General features: G+C 47.9%; 1 protein-coding gene across 2 annotated transcripts in view; it reads left to right on the top strand.

The window, feature by feature from the left end:
• XPO7 (exportin 7) overlaps positions 1-14,496 on the top strand; it is a 36,726-nt gene that overhangs the window by 10,732 nt on the left and 11,498 nt on the right. The window contains exons 3-15 of one of the 2 annotated variants that reach the window (XM_034070373.1): positions 1,173-1,266; positions 1,640-1,806; positions 3,329-3,421; positions 5,510-5,614; positions 6,637-6,802; positions 7,351-7,424; positions 8,381-8,500; positions 8,918-9,064; positions 9,872-10,044; positions 10,379-10,572; positions 11,643-11,748; positions 12,951-13,086; positions 13,997-14,070. In XM_034070373.1, the coding sequence (XP_033926264.1) occupies positions 1,173-1,266; positions 1,640-1,806; positions 3,329-3,421; positions 5,510-5,614; positions 6,637-6,802; positions 7,351-7,424; positions 8,381-8,500; positions 8,918-9,064; positions 9,872-10,044; positions 10,379-10,572; positions 11,643-11,748; positions 12,951-13,086; positions 13,997-14,070 (1,649 nt within the window). The remainder of the gene's footprint in view (positions 1-1,172; positions 1,267-1,639; positions 1,807-3,328; positions 3,422-5,509; positions 5,615-6,636; positions 6,803-7,350; positions 7,425-8,380; positions 8,501-8,917; positions 9,065-9,871; positions 10,045-10,378; positions 10,573-11,642; positions 11,749-12,950; positions 13,087-13,996; positions 14,071-14,496) is intronic. The other variant, XM_034070374.1, reaches the window with a different exon arrangement.

Here is a 14,496-nt window from a genome sequence, read left to right as displayed (position 1 = left end):
TTCAGACAGTGGGAATCACTGCCTGCTCTGGAGGCTGTGGGGAGAAGATGGTGTGTGTAAAGAGGTGCAGTGGGGATAAAGCCAGCAGTGCTGCTTCTGTAATGTGTCATTGGAACGTTCCCCTGCTATAGTGTTGTCTTAATAATCCAGTAGTTTAGCACAGGGAAAATCAGATCATGTGCTTTAGAATTAGTGTTACAGCAAGGATGTCAGAGATGCCAGCAGTAAATCCTGCCTGGCGCTTTCAGCTTTCTTTGAAATGGCCATTGGGTTCTTACCCTGCATCAGCACAAAGAATGTTTAACAGCCTGAGCAAATGTACACACAGCAAAGGATTCCACTTTTGGTTCAATTTGAAATCCAATCCAAGCTGATGGAAGCTTTTCTGTTCGAGCTAATGGCTGGTTTACCTGAGCACAAATCAAGTTTTAGATAGATATATAATTAGAGGAGCAACTAGAGTCCAGTTTCATTTTGTGTGTGATCCATTGCCCCTCCGACCCTTGCCAGAGGATTGTGGGCTTTTCTGTTCAGTCTGGATCTGGCTTTATCCCCATTATCCTGGGGAATGTTGGATCTCCTGCACCTTGGATACTCAACTTTCTGCAGTATATATATTCCAGAAATGAGCATACAGAATGCTTGTCGTCTCCCTGGCTGTGATCTGGAATCGGGTGCAGCTAGCCTTTGAGGTGCTTGGTTGCTATCATCTGTGAGTCTGACTTAGGTTACAGCTCAGTGGTCCTGTGCTGTGCTGGGAGAAACAAAGTTTAACCTGTATTTAGTGGTCAAGTGCAAATTGCAAACGCTTCTTAAGGCACAGTAATGTACTCCTATGGCTCAGAGAGCAAACTGGCTTTTCCAGGCAGGTGTTTAAGGTAACTTGGTGTAGCTTGATGCTTGCAGTTTACTCCTGCCCTTAGTGGTGGTTCTGTTGTCTTCTGCTTTTCAAAAGTTCTTCCTTTCTTTCTTAAGCACTTCAAGCACTAATTTGATTACTTTAGTGTCTCTAAACATACAGAATAAATGCTATGGAAAGTATTGAGATTTACCAATGAAATGAATGCTTTAAACTCAAATTTCCAGAGAGCAATTAGCTTAAACCCCAGCATTGCTGTGGATCTGACATGTGCAGTAAACTCTTCCTTGTGTGTTGCTTTCTCACTTTGCAGTCATCCTACTCCCAGCTGCTGGCAGCTACCTGCCTTACCAAGCTCGTGTCACGCACAAACAACCCGTTACCATTGGAACAGCGAATAGATATCCGTAAGTGCAAGCCTCAGTTCTTCTGATCACACTAATGGGATTGTCCTGTGGGCTTTCACCATGGCTGGGAGGTTTTCTGTGACCTACTGGGCTTTGCATGGACGTCCTGAGGTACAGGATGCCCAAAAGGCAAAGAAACATTACTGTGTATCAAGAGTTCTGTATCAAGGGTTTGTAGGGCAGAGCTCTCACCTGCCTCTAACCACTTCCCAGATCTGTTCCACAGCTTTCATATGTTAAAAGCACAAGTAAAAGGTCAATACTTGTATCTGACCCACTACTGGTTATGTTTCACACTGCTTTCCTAAAGTAGTGTTACCATCTCTGTCCCTTCTGCCAAGTTTTCCTCTACAGATACTTCTCTCTGTTTCAGGGAACTATGTGCTCAACTACCTTGCCACGAGGCCAAAGCTGGCAACATTTGTCACGCAAGCACTAATCCAGTTGTATGCCAGGATCACAAAGTTGGGCTGGTTTGACTGTCAGAAGGATGAATATGTCTTCAGGAACGTGATCACAGATGTCACAAGGTTTTTACAGGTCAGATTTTCTTTGTGAGATGAATACACACCTTGTGGCACTTGCAGGTCCGTGCACTTCCAGCTATTGTTTAGGACCTCAGGATCCTCTGTGCAGCCCTTCATCTGGGCATTTCTTAGTGGAATAGTGGCTGCCAGGGCTGAGCAGCTGGCAAATGGCAGGACAGGTCAGTGGTTTACAGCTTGAAGCTTGGTGGAGCAGGGGTTTATTTCTGGATGCTGCCACCATTAGTATGCAGTGGTTAAGACCCATCTTCTAGCATTCCAGTTGCACAATTCTTCTTTCAAGCTTCAGTACACCCTGCTGATGAGTGCAAAATGGTAAACACGTGGGTTCATTGTCTAGGAGGGAAATAATGTGCCATGCTTGACTTGCTCCCCTTCATTGCAAGGGTGACACATGCCTGGGAATGGTGTTTGATATTTAGCTGAGTTATCGTAACAAAATGTAGCTCAAAACCAGCATGTTAAACACGTTCCTGTTTCAAATTGTCTTTAAGAGCCTCTTGGTTCATAATCATACATGCTGCCACCACAGTGTAAGGGATTCATTTCCAACCCAAAAGACTGTGTAGGTGGAAGGTTGCCTGCTCAGGTTTCCTGTTCTGGCTACTCTAGTGTACAGGAGGGTGCCCTTGATTTTAAAGCTGTGGTTCAGCAAGGTTTGCCAGTGACTTCTATCAGATATTATCATGTAAAATACCAAGACTGTCATGAGGAGCTGGTCCAGGAAAGAAGTGGCCATGTCCCAAGCCTAAGTATGCCTCAGTTTCTCTCTTGCAGCCAAGTTGAGCTGGGGATCTGCAAAGCAAGGTGGAGCTGGGAAAGAAAACATCATTTATTAGTTACAGAACAGAAACTGGGGCAAAGGAACAACACAGGTTGTTTCTCTTCAGTCAGTTGATAAATGGATTAATGTTCCCAGAGAGGAGGTGTCTGTGACAGGCTCAGCTCACAATTGGCCCCTTGTTGGGAGTCTCCAGTGCAGGCAGAGGCTGAGCAGGCTGTGGAGAATGGAGTCCCTTCACTGGGAGATGGACTCTGTGTGACAGGAGGGTGGCTGGAGAAACCTGGACAGCTGCTGCTTGTGGTGTTTGAGGTCTGCAGTTTGGAAAGGGGAGGATTTCTTTCCCAGAGTTTTTATCTGGCAGTTTTAATACCCAGGTTCCCACAGAGCCCCTGCTCACATGAAACTGACTTTTGGAAAACAAACCCTTCCAGAGCTCAGGCACAAAGTGGTTGATTAAACCATTAAATAAAAGGAGCCTGGTTTCATTTGCTTCTGTCGCCCAACTCTTCAGACCGCTTTGCATTGCTCACAACATCCTGCATTTCAAAAGCATGTTTCAAATTCTCTTTTGGTGTTGCTCATGGCATTTTTCCAGTCACAGTACTACAAAGGTAAAGCACTTGTAGACAACTGTGTCTCCAAGTCTTCCAAGCAGAAAGGTCTTTGTATGCTGGTGAAGCTTCATAACCCCCTGGCACTGCTAACTGCATTCCTTGTCCCTTTGCTTTCCCAGGATAGTGTAGAGCACTGCATCATAGGAGTGACAATCCTGTCCCAACTAACTAATGAAATTAATCAAGTAAGTGCTACAGCCTTCCTCAGTGAAGTAAGTGTCCCAATTTTCTCATTCATATTGTTGCGTCCTGCTGTGTGGTGCTGGGGGTTGGTTGGGGTTTTGTTGTGTTGGGTGGTGTTCTTTTTTGTTTTGTTGTTCTTTTATACAGTCACTGTTGTGAGATGCTGAAACCTTCTGTCCTGAGAAACTGTTTTGTTTCACTGGCATCTTCCATCTTCTTCCATATTTTGATGTGATTTGAGATAGAATCGTGGAATTCCAGACTGGTTTGTGTTGGAAGGGACCTTAAAGCTCCTCCAGCTCCAACCCCTGCCACAGACAGGGACCCCTTCCACTGGAGCAGCTGCTCCAAGCCCCTGTGTCCAACCTGGCCTTGAGCACTGCCAGGGATGGGGCAGCCACAGCTTCTCTGGGCACTCTGTGACCATTTCCATGCCCAGGCTTTTGTCCAACTGCAGCTCCACCTCCACAGAGGCTGGTCCATCACCTCCTTACATCAGGGATAGAAGCAAGTCTGATGCCCTCTAGAAATGGTTCCGTTTCTATCAGCATCTTTGTCCAATGCTACATTCCTGCTTACAGGATGGGCAGCACAGAAGCTGGCACCTACCCCAGTTCCAGTCTCTACAGGTTGATACTAGAGCAAGCAATGAAGTTAAAGCCTGATCAGAAATCTCTTCCTAGGCTCTTGGCTATCAAACCTGCCACAGTTTACTCCTGAGCGTGCCCTGTGCCAGCCAGTGCTCAGGGCTGCATTCAGTGACTCACCTGGGAAAATCCAGAACTGCCATTCCTTGCAAAATAATAAATGTGCCAACGTGCCCTCTCATCAGCGAGGTCTTGTGTGTGTACATGGCAAAACCCACCCCAAAGCTCCTTCATGGGGCTTCTCTTCAGGCTTTTCTTGGTAACTGGTGAAACTTCCAACTGCACTGCACGACCGTTGAAGTTCCTCGAGCTCTGTTTGCCGAGGTGCTTGTTCCATAAGCTTCCAGAGTGCTGGTAACTGTTGGGAAGTCTCAGTTTTCATCCTGTGAGTACTGCACAGGCTTGCCCAGAGGTGCTGAGTGTCCCCTGTGCTGCAGCAGTTCACTGGTGGAAGGCAAAGAGAAATGCTTATTCACCACGAGCCCAGACCCACGTGAGATCTGCAGTGACCACAGAGAGAGGAAGTAATGCTCCTCTCCTGACAGAGCCTAAAATCCAGTAACAGGAGGTGAGGGGTGGTAATTCAGTCATTAGAGCACCTGAGCAATTTAGTTCAGTTCTGATCTGCCACCAGCTGCTGGGTGATGCAGGGCTTCTCCTTCTCACCTGCAGCATAAGAGACAGGAGTGCTTGCAGCTTCCATGGGGTTGTTGTGATGGCTCATACACTGAAGTGAGGTGTGCAGTGGTTAGAGCTGCAGACTCCTGCAATGCTGGATGAGAAGGGTGCATATTTAAGGTTAAAAGAGGTGTAGTAACGAAAGCTTAAGGAAAGTTATGTGCCTTTGCTTGAACCAGCTGGAGACTTTGTTATCCAGTATAAAGCAGCCTGTGTGGATTTGCCTCTTGAATCTCATCTCACCTTTTTATTCTGCTGCAGTGAGAGGTCCAGAACTGGAGCTTGCTATGATAGATACAGCAAAGTCCAAACTGTCTGGCAGTGGTTAACTCTCCTTCTAGTTTCTTCTCATCTGTGCAGGTTCAGGAGGGGAATTAGGATTGCTGGGACTTGACCATGTGTCTGCCCAGGGCTCCAGGTAGGATTGAACTCTCAGGAGTCTGGAGCACTTTAGAAGGCAGTGTTGGAGATTCTAAAATGACTGAAGTGCTGTTGAGCCTGCTTTGGAAGAGATTGGAATGAACTTGAGAGTAAACCCACCCTTGCTGTCAGACAGGGTGCAGGGAAGCTGCATTATGAGTATTGGAGGTGGAAGGTCCTGTCATCAGCAGTGTGATTTTATCCATGGAAGAACCATAGCACAGTGCATCCCCCTGGAGTAGCCAACTGGTGTGACATCGCTTTGAGGAGGAAGACCTGTTGTCCCAGGGCTTAACAGGGCTCCACTGTGTCCTGCTGGTCTTGTTGCACCTCTGCCCCTCAGGTCTAAGCATTGCTTTTCTCTCTGCTCAGGCGGATACTACTCATCCACTGACCAAGCACAGGAAAATAGCCTCTTCCTTCCGTGACTCATCTTTGTTCGATATTTTCACACTGTCATGCAATTTACTGAAACAGGTAAGGAAACTGTCCTTTGGCATCTCTTTTGGGGCTGCATGTTGGGTAACAAGCTTTGGGCTCTGCTGCTCTAAGAGCTCCTCTGAGGCTCCCCTCTGGCAGGTTCAAGCCATTCCCCTTGGCCTGTCCCTACAGGCCCTTGTCCCAAGCCCCTCTCCAGCTTTCCTGCAGCGCCTTTAGGCACTGGAGCTGCTCTCAGGTCTCCCCTTCAGGAGCCTTCTCTTGTCCAGGCTGCCCCAGCCCAGCTCTCTCAGCCTGGCTCCAGAGCAGAGCTGCTCCAGCCCTTGCAGCAGCTCCATGGCCTCCTCTGGCCTTGCTCCAGCAGCTCCAGGTGCCTCTGGTGCTGCTGCCCCAGAGCTGGATCAGGACTGCAGTTTTGGGGTTTATTTTGTTGTTTTAGTTTGGGGATTTTTGGTTTGGTTTAAATACAGAGTGATAATACAAAGCATAGACAGGCTGGCCTGTCCCTGGAGTCCAGACCCTAATGCTGCATTTCAGCTGCAGTGAAATGACCTGGCATTTCATGTCCATTGAGTTCTTTGTGTTACTTGAGAGTATCCCTGTGTTCCCTGCCCATGGCAGTGTGTAACCAGAGTAGGGTTTGCAGATCATCTGTGCAACAGAAATGGAGGCACTCATTTCCATAGGAGGGGTAGGTGGAGCAACAGGATTCCCTGCTGCAAATTGCTCCTCAGGCAGGAAATGTATTCTTGTCTTTAACCTTAATAAGAACTTCCTTATCTCTGGAATCTCATGGTATGATTGCATGCTGGCAAGCCTGGCTAGTTTTCCTCCTGTGCAGTACAAGCTGAGTGAAAAAGAAAGTGCTGTTTACTCATCTCCTGTGAAGATAAAGCATGTAAATACACATGCTGCCTGTGAAAGTATGTGATCACTGGTGTTGGTGCTTGTGGCGTATGATCCTTATGATTGCCACATCCTGTTTCAAGTTAAATTACTGCCTCAGACTCAGCTGTCACCTTGATTTCTTTTTCCTTTTTGTAATCCCATGTCTTTTATAGGCTTCTGGGAAGAACCTGAACCTGAACGATGAAAGCCAGCATGGGCTGCTCATGCAGCTGCTTAAGCTCACACACAACTGCCTGAACTTTGATTTCATTGGCACATCAACAGATGAGTCCTCAGATGATCTTTGCACTGTGCAGATCCCAACCAGTTGGAGATCAGGTAAGCTGGCTATGATCTACACCACAGCAGCTGAGAGCAGGGGTGAGCTGCTCCATCCCTTGCTGTACTGCAGTAAATGGCCATGTAGGATGTCAGATGTAAAATCCAGCCTATCCTTAGTGCCATTACAAACGCAATTCAGTTGAGGTTGGCTCTCTTGAGCTATAAAAACACCCTCTGCCCTTCCAGTCTTCCACCTGCCAATTCAGGAAACAGCAAATGGTTGGGCTGCTTTAGAAATGGAGTACCAAGTGACTGGGCACCTGCTCTCAGCATCCTTGCTGTTCTCACCAGTCACTTTGCAGGCAGTTTCACAGATTGCGTGCTTAAAATATCTCCCTGTAATTTTGTCTTAGCAGCAAGTACCAGGAGATGTACTTTATTTCTAGGAAAGGAAATGGGGTAAAAATGTCAAATCCCTTGGGAATGTTCTCCTAGAGTGGTACTTCACATGACAGTGCCCATGCCATGGCTGGTAAGCTGAGCTTTACACCTATGGAAAGCAGTAGATGGAGGTGTCCTCAGTATAATGCTCTGTTCTCTTTCAGCATTCTTGGATTCTTCCACCCTTCAGTTGTTTTTTGATCTTTATCATTCCATCCCTCCTTCGTTTTCTCCTCTGGTAAGTTCAGTGTTTATTTTCCTTACAGACTCCACTACCAGGCAGTTTGTGTAGGATTCATCTGGGAGACTTACTGGTGATTAAAATGCCTTAGGCTGGCTTCACACTGATGACACTGCCATGTGCCATAGTGACAAAGGATCCAGTGCTGCTGCTTGTATCTTGATGCATCTGTAGTTTTAGATTTGACCTAAGAGCAGCTTGTTTGCTGCCACCCCTTTTTGAGGAGTGCTATTCCCACTGCACTGCTGAGTCAGTCCTAAAACCATACTGCGAGTAGGTAGGGAGCACAACTGATGAATGTACTTTCTCCTTCCACACTTTCAAACTAGGCCATGTCCCAGTTGGATGGAGTGGCCAATAGAGCAACTGAACTCAAAGATGGATTATTTCTTCTTGGAAAAAAAGACCTGCCTGCCAGGTGTTGCTCTGTCTGGTAAATACTTCTCAGTCAGAGCTGGTCAGAGGGAATGAGGTTTTGCCTCTGGGTAAGGCTTGCAGGGTGCCAGTCCTAGCTAACTGCTGCTGCTCTTCCAAATCCTATTCACTTCTCTGTTACTACTGCAGCTGCACCCTGGGAATTCACTCTGGATTTAAATTCCAGAGGGTGGGTTGAGACCAACTTCGTTTATTTTTACTCCTGCCTTTCATTGTGTCTCCAGCGATACTTCTCCAAGTCTGAGTTAAGTTCAGCAGCTTTCCCTGCCAATCCGGGGGTATGTTCAGTCTGATGCAATCTGTGTTCTCCATCTGAAGAAATCCCAGCATTTCTGGGAGCAGAGTTTGGAACACACCTTTGACATACCCAGATGACACAGCCACAAAGAGAAGGAGCTGTTCCAGAGCATGCAAAGGAGCAGCAGACTGAAATGATTCCTTATGTCATGAAAAGAAAACGTGCTGTTCACTTTATTGCTCTGATTCCTTCTGTTCTATTTATTCCTTGCCTCTTCCAGGTCTTGTCCTGCCTGGTGCAGATAGCCTCCGTGCGCAGATCCCTCTTCAACAATGCAGAGAGAGCAAAGTTCTTATCTCATCTCGTGGATGGAGTTAAACGAATACTGGAAAACCCCCAGGTGAGTATTTGGATGCAGGCACTGGAGTCGGGTCCCTGCTTACTCAGCATCATGTTTTTTCACCGAAAATACTTTCTAATGTGTGTGTCCCACTTGTGGCACTGGGGTGAAGGGTGCAACATAGAATCCCTGACTGCTTTGTGTTGGAAAGACCCTTAAAGCTCATCCAGTTCCAGCTCCCTGCCACGGGCAGGGACCCCTTCCACTGGAGCAGGGTGCTCCAAGCCCCTGTGTCCAACCTGGCCTTGAGCACTGCCAGGGATGGGGCAGCCACAGCTTCTCTGGCCACCCTGTGCCAGTGCCTCAGCACCCTTATCTTGCTGCTCACTTCCTACCATTCCACCATCACTCTGCACCTCCTGTAGCTGACCACCAAGCACTGGGGAATGTTTCTCAGTTCTCTTGTTCTCCTCTCAGAGTTTGTCAGACCCAAACAACTACCATGAGTTCTGCCGGTTGCTGGCCCGGTTGAAAAGCAACTACCAGCTGGGAGAGCTGGTGAAGGTGGAGAACTACCCCGAGGTCATCCGACTCATTGCCAACTTCACCGTGACCAGCCTGCAGGTACAGAGTGCTTCTACTCACCCTCGAGGGGTGCTCATGTCCTTTGTCTTCTCTTCAAACGAAATCACAACCCTCTTGGCTGTTCTTTGCCCTGTAATTTGCTGTTATTTTACCACAAAGCCCCCCAGGCTCTGGCAGAACCCTGTGGAGGAGCATTGATGATTCTCTGAATTCCTCCTGAATGGAGCAGGATGTGAGGGAAGGCAGAGCTGCTGTGCTTCCTTCCAGAGCCTTCCCATGTCCTAGCAGAAGGAAAACCCCAGCTTGTTAAATAAGACTTATATTTAGACTTATGTATCAATCACTATTAAAATGCAGTTGAAGGGGTTGCTTGTAGTATGAATATCATGCCATATTCCCACTGTGTTTTCCACTGGTGGATACAGCTTGTATCTGCACCCCTGCACAGAATATGGTCAAGGAAACTGTATAGCTTGCATAATGCCTTTGTCTCTTAAATGTTAATATTTATCTGGGAAACAGCTTTAAGCTGTACATTCAACTGGGGGAGCTGCTCGCAGTATGCTACAGCATGAGCTCAGCAGCAGTTTGGGACTGAAGGCTTTGGCTCAGCTGCACAGCCCAGGAGCTAAGGATTGCCTGTCAGTGTTCACTGGATGCTGATAATGCCCATTGCATTCAGGTGTAAAATTCATTGCTCACATTGGCACCCACGTTATTAAAGCTGCTAGATACTGCCTTGTCTGTGCTCTGTTAGTCCAAATAACCTGGGTGAAAGAACCAGGACCAGAACTTGGTTTCCTCACCCTCTCCTCACTGCTTTCCTGCCCTCTCTTTCCCCTGCAGCACTGGGAGTTCGCCCCGAACAGCGTTCACTACCTGCTGAGCCTGTGGCAGCGCCTGGCTGCATCAGTGCCCTATGTTAAAGCCACAGAGCCTCACATGCTGGAAACGTACACCCCAGAAGTCACGAAAGCTTACATCACATCCAGGCTGGAGTCGGTGCACATCATCCTGAGGTAAGCAGAGCAGAGGGATGGCAGCAGTCTGCCTGCCAGCACCAGGCTAACGCCGCAGGCTCCAGTGTGGTTCTGAATTCTTGTTTAGAAATGGGTATGGCTGCAGGAAGTCCTGGGAGTCACCACTGGTTCCTAAGGCTGGCTCACCTAAACTGCATGTTCTGCCTCTGAAGTTTGTTTTAAGCTGGGTTTTTTGAGACCTTGCTCAATCCCCAATGGCTGAGATTGATCATGTGGAGCTTCTCATCACCCAGCACTCCCAAATCCTTCTCTGTATGGGTTAGTCTATCTCTACAGTTTAAGTCCTTTTCTAATCTGCTTTCTTGCTGCTTAGGGATGGTTTGGAGGATCCATTGGATGATACTGGCCTTGTACAACAGCAGCTGGATCAGCTGTCCACCATTGGCCGGTGCGAGTACGAGAAGACCTGTGCTCTGCTCGTGCAGCTCTTTGACCAGTCAGCCCAGTCCTACCAGGAGCTGCTGCAGAGTGCCACCGCCAGCCCCATGGACGTTGCTGTACAAGAAGGTGAGCGTGTTTGAGAGCTGTGGCCTGTGAGCTTGCAGTAGGTTGCCTGTTCTCCTGAGCATCCTGTCAGAAGCCTGCACTCATGGTGAAAGCCCTTGCACCCAAAGCTGGGAGGCAGATCTCACAAACAGGGTGATGCTCTCAAGGTGTAGAATATTTTTGGCTGTAGACAGACACAGCATTGCTGCTGAAGATATTGCTGTCCTACAGCCAACTCCATTCCTTTTCTGGGGGGAGATGTAGCACGTCCTTCCCCAGGTTTTCAGAGATGAGTTCTGAGGGTGTTCCACCATCCAGAGGTGGTCAGCACTGCCTGGCCCCATCCTTCTTGTCAAAGGCAGGTTGTGGAATGCTCATTTGAATCTCCCCATTGAGTATGGGACAGAGACCTCCAGCTGATTGTTGGTAGAGTAACTGGGAGTGAGGTTTTCAGCTGATGCTGGTGTCTGAAAGATGAAGGAGGATGTCCACAACGTTGGTGCATTCAGCACGCAGGTTTTGTACTTGCCTGGATGGCTGGTTTGGGAAATGCTTAATCCTGGTTGTAAAGAAACAGTTCCTTTGGAGGCTAAAGTTTAGCTGTGTTATGCACCTTCTCTAATAACATAACTGGCTTCCTCGTCTGAGGATGAGCTAGGCACATCAGCACAGGTGTGGAAACTGTTCCTCTTCCTTCTGAATTGGTATTGTCTGATCTAACACAGCACTTCCATATTTCTCTTTGTGTGTGTGGGCAAAGCTCCACATGAGGTTGTCTTCTCCACCAGCCACATGTATTTCAAAAGAATAAACACTGCCTGATGGTGTCTACATGTGTTGAAACACCCTGAACACAGTTTTACAAGTGGCTTGCTGCAGTGGAATAGCTTTAAGTAATGAAATCTTCCAGGCATACCTCATGTTCTTGTTTCTTTTTTAGCAAAGCCATGCCTGCAAGTGGAAAATGGAGTAATTTGGGTATAAATGGGCACGAAAGCAGAAAGATCCTCCCTCTGAATCCTGTCTTTGCCAAAACAAAATGCAGCTTCCTCCTTGTGATGTGCTGGTTGTGATGTGTCTGTTGGTTGCAGGGCGCCTGACGTGGCTCGTCTACATCATCGGGGCAGTGATTGGTGGCAGGGTCTCCTTCGCCAGCACGGATGAGCAGGATGCGATGGATGGCGAGTTGGTCTGTCGGTAGGGATGCTCTTTTCTAGCTGCACCACCACTGAAGACCACAAAAGAATTGCCCTCCTGAAGCTGCCACCATGTTCTTCCCCTCTTGTCACTGAGCAAGTGCGGAATTGGGTGCTGGAGCCACTCAGCAACCTTCTGCTGTGGCTTGGCTAAACTGGGAGATGTGGGTCATGAGAAAGAGAATGAGAGGGGAAGAGCATGTGAGAGGAGGGTTACACCAGGCTTAACTGCATGCATTGAAGCAGAACTAAATTCATGATGGTTATTTGCTGGGGTGGGGGGAAAAGTCTTTTTCCTAGTTAATGATCCAAAGTGATAAATACACTGAGAATATTGTAGCTCTCCTATAGCTTTAACGCATCATCTAACCCATGCTGGATATTTGGGATTGTAAATCCTCTCCAGTGCGAGCTTTATTTGGTGGATGTGAGAACACATAGAACGACCTTGAGTCACACTGAGTGCCTTCTGCTCCAGAGCCAAATTGCTCTGCTTGGAAGCTAGGGTAGGAAAAGGATGTAACTGGGAGTGCATGGAAGCTGGCCTGTTGGTGAGCCAATGGATAACGTCAGGCCCTGGCTTCCCATGTAGCTGATGAGTTACTGAAGGGAAAATCGTGAGACCCTGCATATATTTCAGCTACTTCAGAGCCAGCATATATGAGAGATGTTCAGAGAAGTCTCTTTATGTTTTATCTTTTCCCACTTTGTGCTTTGTGGCACTTGCCAAAAAGAATCCCATTGCTTTTGCTCCACTGCTCTGCTGCATATGTGTGTTACCTCAAATCCCTCCACCCCTTCCTTGCCAGCCAGGCCTGCTCCCTGTGCACAGGTCACAGCAGTGCTGCTGCTGAAACTGGGGCTGTCGTTTAGAATCTGGCTCTTGTGAGGGGAGCACATTGCCCAGGTGGCTTTGATGGACCAGTCATGGGTCAGTGCTCTAAAGCACCTGAAAGTCACTTCTGCAGCAAATTAAATCCAAGGCCTTGCATCCCTGTTAAAAGGGATATGGAAGGAATCCTTACAATGGCCTTGTTCTGAAGAGGAATGTGCCCTAGTGAGAGTTTTGTTACCAATTTTATCAGTTCTTGGCCCACAGTGCCGACAGAAGGTAACAGATACTGTTGTACACAGCCTGGAAACAGCAGAAATCTCTCCTTTCTGCCTGTGTCCATCTCCAAGGTGTGTTTTCCCTCTCTGCAGGGTGCTGCAGCTGATGAACTTGACGGACTCTCGCCTGGCACAGGCAGGGAATGAGAAGCTGGAGCTTGCCATGCTGAGCTTCTTCGAGCAGTTCCGCAAGATCTACATTGGAGATCAGGTGCAGAAGTCTTCCAAGGTAATCAGCCCTCTTGGCTGCATCTCTGTGGTGAAGCAAAGTCCAGTAATAGCTGCCCTTTTAGAATGAGAGCAAGTGGCATTATTTTCTCCTCTTCATAGCTGCAAACACTCCAGACTTGTGCCAGGCGGTTTAGATGCATGTCCAGTGTTACCTTTGCAAACTCTGAGCTGGTTTGGAGCTACCCAGTTCTGTAAGTGTCAGGAAGGAGCCCATGACTATGGCAGCAACCTGCAACTTGAGACCTGTGTTCAGTTCTGTGACTTGCTGGGTTTCTACTGTGTTGTGGAAGTGTGTGGGTTGCACCAGCTCATACACCTATGAGGAACCTGAGCTTAGCATCTGTGCCTTGCTTCCTCAGCTCCAAAGATAAATATCCATCCTCTTCATCACAAGGCAATTGTAGATGCACTGGACTTTGCCTTGGTGTCTCTCTAGAGATGCAAAATACCTTTTTTAAATAAAGAACATGTAAAGAATGGGAGCATCATCACTCCAGAGCCAGGTTCTCTTCCTTTCCAATCACATATGGCTTTCCTTCCCCACCCCAGAGACTCTGGAGCAGTGATGTGGCAAGGGGCTTAAGAGTTCCAGACAAATACACTTAAGATACTGCATGAAGTTGCAGGTGGAGGAGCACAGTGATATCCCCTTTCCTTAGACAAAGCAAGTGCTCCAGTATCTGTACCTGAACCTGCTGTGATGAGGGATATAAAGAGGTAGCAGTGATGAGGGCAAGTATTGGTCTGGATCACATCACTCAACACACAGAGAAGCTTTTGGTCTGGGAAAGCCCAGATGTGCACCCCCCCAGGCATGTGTGCTGCAAAAGGAGGGCAAGAGAAGAACAACCTTTGATCAGAACTTGTTTTCTTGGCAGTTTTTAATTGGTGTTGTTTCCCCCCTCCAGCTCTACCGCCGCCTTTCAGAGGTCCTGGGGCTGAATGATGAGACCATGGTCCTGAGCGTCTTCATAGGAAAAATGTAAGTGTTCCTGATGCAGGCATCAGAGATTCCAGGGTTTGTTTGAAGGTATAACCAGGAAACTGGCATATGAGGGAGTGTTGTTCAGCCTAAACCTAGTGACATCTGATTACTGGAGAGAACACAGGCTTTTGTCAGGGTCTGAGTCACGTGCAATGTCCAGGATTGATTTATCCACCGTGGAGCCACCACAATAAGCTGTACACCAGGAGAATGGATTCTCTTTGCAGTGTCTGCTCAGTAAAACCACAGTCAGGGAGGGGACAGCCTCAAGCACTCACGCCCTATCACTTGACTATTGGCAATCACCAGCCACGAAAGCTCAATGGTGAGGGGACTGCTCCTTCAAACTGTGCTGTTCAGTCCCAGGGTAGGGCAGGTCCTTCCTTAAAACTCCTCTGCTCTGGTAGGCACCTATTTGGCCTG

This window comes from Melopsittacus undulatus, chromosome 18, assembly GCF_012275295.1.
Source record: "Melopsittacus undulatus isolate bMelUnd1 chromosome 18, bMelUnd1.mat.Z, whole genome shotgun sequence".
Classification (NCBI taxonomy): Eukaryota; Metazoa; Chordata; class Aves; order Psittaciformes; family Psittaculidae; genus Melopsittacus; species Melopsittacus undulatus.
Note: the sequence above shows the minus strand (reverse complement) of the source record. Positions and strands in the feature narration are given on the sequence as shown.